The sequence below is a fragment of the Arabidopsis thaliana genome, chromosome 5 (assembly GCF_000001735.4).
Source record: "Arabidopsis thaliana chromosome 5, partial sequence".
Lineage (NCBI taxonomy): Eukaryota > Viridiplantae > Streptophyta > Magnoliopsida > Brassicales > Brassicaceae > Arabidopsis > Arabidopsis thaliana.
In genome coordinates this window covers 3162897-3172900 of record NC_003076.8, presented here as the reverse complement: position 1 = coordinate 3172900, position 10004 = coordinate 3162897, and the positions used below count along the sequence as shown (strand labels likewise).

At 35.9% G+C, this 10004-nt stretch overlaps 3 protein-coding genes and 2 long non-coding RNA genes across 5 annotated transcripts; 2 read left to right on the top strand and 3 right to left on the bottom strand.

Moving 5' to 3' along the window:
* Positions 1–199: 199 nt before the first annotated feature.
* On the top strand, positions 200–1635 carry AT5G10130 (Pollen Ole e 1 allergen and extensin family protein). The gene is made up of 2 exons (NM_121051.3): positions 200–629; positions 1013–1635. The coding sequence occupies exons 1-2, from the start codon at positions 473–475 to the stop codon at positions 1348–1350; spliced, it is 495 nt and encodes a 164-aa protein (NP_196575.1). The 5' UTR covers positions 200–472; the 3' UTR covers positions 1351–1635.
* A 3-nt stretch (positions 1636–1638) lies between these two features.
* Positions 1639–3261, bottom strand: AT5G10120 (Ethylene insensitive 3 family protein). Its single transcript, NM_121050.2, has one exon. The coding sequence runs from the start codon at positions 3167–3169 to the stop codon at positions 1754–1756; it is 1416 nt and encodes a 471-aa protein (NP_196574.1). The 5' UTR covers positions 3170–3261; the 3' UTR covers positions 1639–1753.
* Positions 3262–3271: 10 nt separating this feature from the next.
* On the bottom strand, positions 3272–3602 carry AT5G01665. The gene has a single exon (NR_142527.1). It is a non-coding gene; the product is annotated as an other RNA (long non-coding RNA).
* A 952-nt stretch (positions 3603–4554) lies between these two features.
* AT5G10110 (DNA-directed RNA polymerase subunit beta) lies at positions 4555–6558 on the top strand. Its single transcript, NM_121049.6, has 5 exons — positions 4555–4759; positions 4963–5596; positions 5691–5744; positions 5859–6040; positions 6146–6558. Exons 2-5 carry the CDS (start codon positions 4963–4965, stop codon positions 6239–6241), a joined length of 966 nt encoding a protein of 321 aa, NP_196573.2. The 5' UTR covers positions 4555–4759; the 3' UTR covers positions 6242–6558.
* Positions 6559–8027: 1469 nt separating this feature from the next.
* On the bottom strand, positions 8028–8425 carry AT5G01655. Its single transcript, NR_142526.1, has one exon. It is a non-coding gene; the product is annotated as an other RNA (long non-coding RNA).
* Positions 8426–10004: the final 1579 nt, after the last annotated feature.

Sequence of the window (10004 nt, the reverse complement as noted above, 5' to 3'; positions counted from 1 at the left end):
CGAGGAAACATAAGCACGTTCTGGTCGGACCGAAGCTAACCAGCAATTTCATCACTCTATTTCACATTCTAGTTAATCCACAAAATTTTGATATACAAAATTATAATATTATTCATTGTATAATTTAAAAGTGAAAGGTTTGTTAAATATAGTAGTAGAATTACAATTTAATTACCAACATAAAGTCAAATGCCGAATAAAGCATTCGAAATAAAATTGTAAAGTCCGATGGAGACGTAGACTAGAAATAACAAGTACCATACGAGTTGACTTGTGTAGAAGGCAACACAAACTTTCTCGCCGAGTACGGCGGAGGAGCAGCCGCAAGTGGATCCAGCCGACACTAAGGAAGCTTTTAATTTGCACAAGATGCGATACACTTACACCTGACCCTTCAATTTCCTACTTATATAATACATAGTTTCAGTTTTCACATAATACACAAAACCCTTTCACTAATAACAATCTCCAAATGGCTAAATCATTTGTACCTCTCATCGCTGTGTTATGCGTTTTGGTTCTCCCACTTGCAGCCATGGCGGTTGGAACGCCATTCCACATTGAAGGAAGTGTTTACTGCGACACTTGCCGCTTTGGATTCGAGACAATCGCCACCCAATATATCCGCGGTCCGTATTTACACTTTACCTAGTTAGTATTCTCATATATATATTTCACATTGTACCATTGTAATTCATTGGATCTGATTGGTTACATGTAAATAGCATAATAGTATACAGTACTTGCAAATTTTATCTTCACAAGTAAATAAAAAATCACCCATTAGGTAAATTTTCAATTAAATCAACTTTACCTCTAAATCTTCAATTGTTTGTTTGAGTTCAAAATAATTTGTTATTGTTTTATTTTTCATTTTACAAATTATTTAATTAAGGAAATCCAAAAGTCTATATTTAGAAATGTAATTATTTATCAAAAAAAAAAAATGCATGCGAAAACAAAAGCAGCAATTTTAAGACTGAAATAATTTTGAGGGTTATATGAAAAACAGGGGCAAGAGTGAGAATAGTATGCAAAGACAGAGTGACACTAAAATCGGAGTTGGTTGGGGTGGCGGTGACGGGACCTGATGGGAAATACAAAGTCGCCGTCAGAGGAGACCGACAGGACCAGCAATGTCTGGCGGAGCTTGTTCACAGTCCACTGTCCCGCTGCCAAGAGGCTGATCCTGGCAGAAGCACCGCTACCGTGATCCTCACGCGCTCCAACGGAGCCGCCTCTACTCGTCACTACGCCAACGCCATGGGTTTCTTCAGGGACGAACCGCTCCGTGGCTGCGCCGCTCTCCGCAAACGCTACCTCGCAGACGGCGATAACCGGGCTATTTGAGTCATCTTATGTTCTTGATGAAACAGAACACAAAAGTTTATTTAGAGTTTTTATTTATTTCTATTTTATTGTATTGTTGAGTCTCTAAAGATGGTGAGACTATTTAGACATATCTAAGATAAACCATATAAAATAAAGTATTTGCAACCTTCAAAAAAAAAAATCTCATGTCCTTGGCAAGAAAGAGGAATTTGTTGTATGTTCTGTTACTTATGTAGGATCATCATTTGATATGCTGCGTATAATTACGATAGTTCTTCAATATTTTATATTTTAGTTATCTTATTATTACGAGATCTAAAAGTTATTTTATTGTGTTGTATAGTAACTAGAGAAGTACAGACAGAAATGTTCTGACTTTGGGTACATGTAAAGCATAGCAACTAATTAACGAGCTTAACTATTAATCGAACATGTATATGTCTTTGTCCTCGCAACCCATGTCCCAAACTGAAAAAGCACTCCGGTTCACGTTGTCCGATCGATCAGATTTTGTAAGTTGGTTCAAATTCACGTTGTCCGATCGATCAGATTCTGTGAGTTGGTCAAAGTCCGTTCCAGTACCCTCATCATCTTCGAATCTCCTAGAGCAATGAAACTCCTGCTGCATCTTTTCTAACCAGAAATATTCCATCCAATTCCCATTAATGCTATGATCATCATCATCTCGCTTGTCCAGTGCACGCGAGCTCACATTGTAATAATCATCTTCACTAGTCGAATTAGTAACAATACTTGGAACCGTTTCAAGCAAGGAAGATGTATATTCACCGCTCTGGCTCGGTTCTTGGTTCGACCCATAAAGACACTGGATCTCATGACCCGTCCTCGAGTTCTTGTCCCCGAATCCAAAACTCACATCACTTTTAGGACAACTCGAGTTTTGGCAAGTGTAAACACTCTTAGACGGTTCCATAGACTCACTTTTTCTCTTAGACCCCGACGATTCTTGATCGTCCTGATCTTCCGAGATCTTGAGGTCTTTGATATTGAGAAGAGCTTCTTCTTGGTTTAAGACACGAGACCAAGTATCAGTCTCTTTAGCCATCATTTTATCTTGCAAACTTTTAGATTGTCTCGCCAGACGTCTCACTCTTCCCAAATTCGGCGACATGTGTTTAATCACAGCCGCGAGAACACTAACTTTCCAAGATTTTCTCAAATCGTGCGGCTTTCGATATGGCGGTGCACCGTGCTCATGTGCCGCTCCTTGTTCTCCCCACCAAAGCTCCGTCCCCGTCGGCCACCATGGCGGAGCAATTCCTTTCTCTAACGGAAACCGCCGCTGTGGCGGCATGCAATGTTGCATTAACGCTGATAGTAACGACCCTAGTGTCGTGTCTTGCAGTTCCTGTAACATGTGTAATAAGCTCGAGGATGATGAGGACTTATCGATTAGCTCTGCTGCAGCAGCAGCAGCCGCGAGTGCTAAGTAATCTGTGATAGCGTCTGGAGCGTTTTGGTCGAACTGAACGTTTTCTTTCCACCAACGTCTTAAGCTATCGGAAGAACCGGTTATTGGTTTACCCTTTTCCGGTACAATTCCGTATACAAAACCTTTAGCTTTACACACCTCCATGATCTTCATCATGTACTTCAACACTGAATCTTGAGAACGAGCCATCTTCTTGCGCCGTGAAGCTTCGGCTCGGTGTGTTGTAAACGAAACGACGTCGTTGCTGTGTCGTTTCTGTTGCTTGAGCTTTTTTTCCATGAGGTTTCGGTCTTTCCACATGCGTCTTTTGAGGTCATCATAGCTTATCTCTTCTTCTTCATCGTCCATTGGACTAAGTGGTTCCAATTCTTCGACTTCCACCATTGTTTATGTTAGTCCATTATATTTCGAGTCATGGACTAAATTGATATATATCTATATATTATTATACGTGATTGAGGTTATTGTCCGTACGTAGAAGGATATACTCGATGTAACACGACCACCTTTGTTAAAATTGATTGCTTATTTATATGTGAAGATCACAAATTGTATATGATTTTTTGGTGGGAGGAGGATGGTGTGCATGTGATATGAAGGACGTGTCAAAATCTCCTGGTTTGGTTTGGTCTGAGCTAAACATAAGTTGTAAGAGTATTTGGAAATTTGTGGCGGAAATATTTATGTTTTTTAGGTGGATAAGAGTTATCTCCGGGCATCACGACGCCGGACGTTACTAAAACTTTTTCTTCGGTATTTAACATTTACAACAACAACAAAAAAAACTTGTTCTTCGGTTGCATCATACTCGATGGATAACGAGAGTTGATTGCACCGACTTAATTAATATATATCTAACTAAAACTTTTGATAGGGCTGTTTCTTTTTCTTGTCACTTTGCGCATAATATAGGAATGTTTTTGTAAATTGTACCTATTTTTTTCTTTTAAGCATGGTTGGTATATTTTTAAAATGGCCGCCTTAAGATAGTCAAAGCCGGAAAGAAAATTCATGGGAACTTTCCATCTTAGAAAACAAGACGCATGAATTGTATTTTAGTATTTGTGTATTTCAACAACATCGTTTTCTTACCACATAAGTATATTTCCAACAATATCTGGTTTTTAGCAATAGAAAAGTATAGTTTTGTCGTCAAGAATTTTACTACAAATCTGATAATACATAATACATATTTGTAGAATTGTGGATAATACATGTGTGCACACTGCATAATATAAGACCTATAGGTGATGATAAGTATATTAATAGACAAGAAGATTAAAAGGATTTTAGCTGTTTAAGAAAAAAGATTTTATTTACGAGCGAGAGATGGCATAAGATGAAACTGAAAGCATTGAATTTGATCGTAAGCGAGGGAATTCAGGGATTATTGATATCAGCAAATATTATTACGATCGAGTTTACGTAAGCTTACTTACCTAAGAAACTTGTACGTTTTTCTTACCATCTTAAATGTCTTTTTATATTTTGGGGAATGGATTTAATTACAACTTATTCGTTTCAAAATGAAAACTAACAAATAGTTAATTACAGTAAAAAATAAAAAATAATACATGGAATAAATATGTAAACAAAAACATAATTTTGGGATTTGTCGGTTACTTGGAAACTCGGGTTCAAAACTTCAAAATAAGGTCAGGCCCATATGATCCCTTCTGATACGTATGTATCAAGCCCAGTAAGTTTATAATGGGCTTATTAATTTCAAAACTATTGGGCTTTATTAATGATTTTTTATCTCAGTAAGTAGTGGGACCACTGAGATATCTCTCCAGTCTCACTTTAATGCTTTAATTTAATAATTGTGATTTCGAAAAACGCGAGTCCAAAAAAAGAAAATCGAGATCGGAAACTCCGCACGGTTCCCGCCTCAACCAAATCAAAAACCCTAATTTCCCCACCAATCAGATCCTCCACAATTATCCCACCGACGAATCCTATCAATCTCTCTAGGTCAGTCACTCAAATTTTCTAGTTTTTTTCTATCCTTTTGTACGAATCGATTCGAAATTGAGTTTTGGATTAAGGGTTTTTGTTGAATTTCTAATCTGGGGTTAAAGTTTCCGACTTTCAATGAGTTCTTAGTATCGAATTTGACTTAGTTTTGTTGTTTGAAATTGAAAGTATTGATCTTTCTTTGTTGGGTGATTTTGAAGATGACTGAAGATAGCAGCAAATCAGTGTCGGAACAAACCCGACCCGTTTTGAGTGATTTGACGAATCTTCCAAAGAAAAGAGGGATTTCATCGATTTTGGGTGATTTGCTTGATGAATCTGGTAAGACCGTTGCTCATGAAGTTTCAAAAGAGAAGTTTTCAAAGAGGTTGTGTTTAGTCGTAGATGATTTGGTTAAGGAAAATGCTACACCTTTGGATACAATTCAAGGGTCTTGTTCGTTTGATAAGAATACTTCTGGTGATGCTGTTGACAAAGAAGAGTATCATGATGCTGTAATGGAATTCTCCAGTGGAGATTGCAAAGCATTGAAGGAAAGCAAGTCTATACAGATCTATTTTGAACCTGGTGATAGAGACGGTGCACGAGAGTTAAACGCAGCTGCTAATGCGGATCAAACCGATGTTACTGGTGGAGAAGGCTTGGCTTTATCTTTGTTAACTAGCGATACCGAGAGCCGGAATCTACTGAAGACTGGGAAGGAGTTGTCTGATTGTCAGAATTTGAGATCATTTGAAATGAGTAGATGCTCCAATGTTAAGAATAAGGAGCATGTGAATCTGAATACAGGAGATGACTTGCTTAGATCATGCTGTTGTTCATTCTGTCTCACAGGTGTTTGATTTTTCAGCTTTTTCTGACTTATCGTTTCTCTTGATTTCCATGAACATTATCTAACTTAGCTACTGCTATCAATGAATTGCTTCAGCTTCGTATATTTGGTCAGATCTTAATTACCAGGATAGCAAAGGACGATTATCCGGTAAGTCCCGATTATCTTCATATGTATAAAGCATATATTTGCCACAAGCTCTTGAAGATTTTCTTGTTATTATTGTCATAAGATCTGTTTTTTTTTTTGTTTCTTCTGAACCAGCCATGAAGAAGAGTCAGAAAGCAGCTAGCAACTTGATTCAAGGGAATGTTAAAGAAAGATCTACAGATTTTCATGCCACGGGAAACTCAGTTTCTGCAAAACAAGAATCCAAGCTCATGGCCCAGTGGAGGTCGCTCTTTCTTAGCATGGGCGATATCCTCAGTGAAGAGAGTAGCCACCTTGTAAGTGCTTTTAGAAGCTTTTAATATGATCTCATAGCATAATGCTAATTGTACTGTTAACCATTTGCTTCTGAGTTTTGAATGTGTGAAATCCAACTTTTGCAGCAAAACAGCTTTGTGAGAATGAAAAAATTGCGAGACGATTGCAAGATGGATTTAGAGAGAGCAATGAAAAAACCTCAACAACACAACACCCAGTAAGTACTCTTACACATACTGTTATGAATCCAACTTCTCTTTCTGGAAATTTTTATAAGTATCTGGATGCAATGTATAGATGCTTAAAATCGTAAATGATTATGGATGTGTGCAACTATTGTTGGGGTTGTTAAGTTCTTCTATCAAACTCCTTGCGTTCTTCAAGAAAACAGTTACTACTACACACATGTCTCTTTGTGTTACTTTGGCATTGAGACCGTTCTGTTTTACTTTGTGATGACATAGACTCAAGTATAAGGTTGCAACTGGTGTCCGCTCGTAGTGATAATCTTACAAAATTCTTGATAAGTAACATCTAATGAACATTGATGAGTTACGTAAGTTCTTAGATTAAGAATTAGGAGCTGAATTCGTTTATACTTATTTCTATGACATGCAAATAAGTCAACCATAAAAGTAATTTTTTTGTAAATATTGACCATTCTGTTTATATAACATCTGAATTAAACTGAATTATCTTCTCGGATTCAAAGGATTTCAGGAATACTGGAAGAAAAAAAAAACATTTGTTCTCATGTTTTTCTTTAATGTGTTGTGTCTATTGTCGAAATTGGGGGATTGTGTTAGCAAAAATTGGGTGATTGTACTGACTTCTGGATAAATAAATGATATAAAGTAAGTTGGAAAAAACTGAAGACAATGGAAAGAAGCAGCAGTTCTTGACGTATGTCGCAAGTTAGCGTTAACCTTAGGATCATTTAACAAACGTCTGAACAAGTCAAATTTGAACATTGGTAATTTACTTTTGGGCTCTTTTTGATTTTTGTACACAATAACTGGAGCAGTAAATTTGGTTTACGAACCCACTATTTTATTAATGTACTGAAAACAAGCCTAATAAAGATGATTTAAACCTAATCACCTGTGGGCTTCTGCCATCCTAAAATATGTCAATCTTAAACACACACATACATATACACACACTAATTGGTGACTTCATTTTATTCAATTGCATTAACAGAGAAAAATTGTTTAGAAATATTCTGATATATGGCTAGTGATGTTAGATTTGTAATTACAAAAAGAAAAGGATGTCGGTAGATATAAGATATAATGTAGTATTTTGGTAAAATAACAAAACAAATTCGGTGCGAAACGCAGTCACCTAGTGTGTGTATTAGTGTATATATAAAATGAGTGTGTGTTTCTAAAATGATATATGTCTAATTATTTGCACATGGATGCATATTGGCATATTGCTATTAATATAGTATGATTTATGTTATATACTTCTCAATGATCAAATTGTGTTTGATAAATATATTTGCTTGGTCCTTACAGAGTTCACGTTCATATACGTTCGAGAGACACGTATATAGTAATTTGGCTCCCCATTGTTATGACATTCGCCTTCGCAGGAGTTCCCATGTGAGACATTAATTTACTCGTATATATAATATATTCCATTCATTCATTGGTACACGAGTTAGGCAGATCCCATCTTTTGAAAAGAGTATGCGTGATTAACATTTAGTCATAATGTATGACCCTATCTAATAAGTATCTCTTTTGACGTTAAGGACACATATCTAATCTTACAAATTATAAATATGTAATTCAATATAATTTAACTACGCTTACTACTAATTAAACTCAGATAAAAAAACGCTCACGATCTATGTATGACATACATACAGATATACGTGAGCGAGTATATAAGTCAGATGATAAAATGCCAAGAATCAAGACAAACTAATGGAAAGCTCGACCCTCAAAGCGGGGACCGGTCGCCAATGCGAACACGTGTAACAAAACTACGGGAGCCCAAAAAACAAGACCATCCCTCTTCTCTTCACCTTCAAGTTTCTGACAACATGCAAAATATATATTAAAAATAGTTTTGTTATAAGTATCAAAAATGGAGAAAGAAGAGATAACAGAAAAACCTTCCTCTTTAATAATGCTCTTTTGATTGTGGAGAAACCAATTATAAACGGGACTAGCGAATAGAATATATATAAAAATCCTTGATATGTATAACTCGACATAAAATCTGAGCTCTTCCACGTGATTCATTCAATACCATCTCCAAGATCCACATGATTGATACTATAATACATATACAAGTCTACTAAAATATTAGCCGAATAAAATATATGATACTCTTGCCATTGATTTAAGCATATATATGATTAAACATTGCAATACTTGGTTAGATTAGATTCCCTTTTTAGGTTTTAACTGAACCGTACCCTTTGCGTAGATATATAAATCTAGAAGACATATCTCATTTAACGTGGTTAAGAATATATTATACTTAAAAAGTACGAGACTTGTGGTGTAAAGAGACTCCTTAGTCACCAATAATTGAGATTTGAAGGTTGTATAATCAAATAATTTGATTAAGCTAACAATTAATTAAGAAATGTTAGCATAGAGAGCTAAGAATCAGCCAGTGAGAGGGATTGAAGGGAAAGCAAAGAGTGGAATCCATCTTTTCACGTTCAAATAAAGTGAGGAAGTGAGTTTAGTTTGACAACACTTTGTAACTCTTTGGAATTGTCTCATTGTCTCTGCTTCCTGCCTCACCCATGTGTTAGGTTTTCGTTTTTTTTCTTTTCTTTTCCTTTTTTAGTTTTTGCTGCTTTTTTCTTTTATTTTTAATATATAGTATATTTTAACGCATCTCAATTAAAAACTGTGGATTCTACCTTTGGCCAAAGGAGTAAGTGGAATCCAATTTGGCCAATCTCAACTCTTCTCATTGCCATGTCAGAATTGCCACTTTATATTAGCTAACTTTTAGAAGTTTCGCAACATTTCTTTGAATTCATTCTACGTTGGTGGATTCTAGTTTTTTGTATCCTTGTTGTTTTCAACACAACTGGGGGATCCATGTAAAATACAAAATGAATATTGGGGGAAATAAAATCATATATTTGGTGAAAAAGATAGAGACGGTTAAATCTACCCTTCATTCTTGTATATTTCTCTTCATGACATGTTTTGGGTAAATTGAGTCCATCGTTTCATTCACAATGGTTTTTTTTTTGTTAAACCGTGAGACTTCTGGATCTTTGTCTCATAATCTCCTCTGTTTCCGGAGTCAGTATTTAAGAATTCCAGTTTAAAAAAATACTCCTCCATAGTAAAAAAAATTGAACTTCGGTATAAAGGACGCAACCCTTTTGTACCACTAGGCCACCACCAATTTGGTGCAATGGTTCTTACTTCTTGTCCTTCACATACCATATCCTATATAGCTACTTTCACAAATTCAATATGGAAACTTATGGGTTTCTAGTGTAATTTTGTTATTATTTAATCTAGGTCATGGACAATGAGAATACATATATATAAAAGTAAAAACTGAGTATTGGTGATATGTCTACATCGAAAGGGATTGAAAACACATGCAGCCTTATTGTGATAGTTAGTCGCATTATACACCCAAAAGCTATGGACAAAAAGCTTTGACCATCCACTATTATTATTGATTTGCTATGACACTATACGTATAGTCATGACTTTTCTTTTGTACACATATTTCAGCTTTCACAGACACTACGTACATGCATCTGATGATGTTATAGCCACTCATATATATGTCCATCTATGTAACATGTACATATGTATGTATTCATTTATGTCGCTGTAGTCTGTATATACCATCTCCACTGTCAGAATCCAAAAGACGTACGTAAACACTAATTTGAGTAAGAATAGGAAACAGTAGCGTAGGAAAGTCAGAGACGACTGGGATTGACATGTAAATTTATCTACTTGTGGTTTAATTTGTCTAACT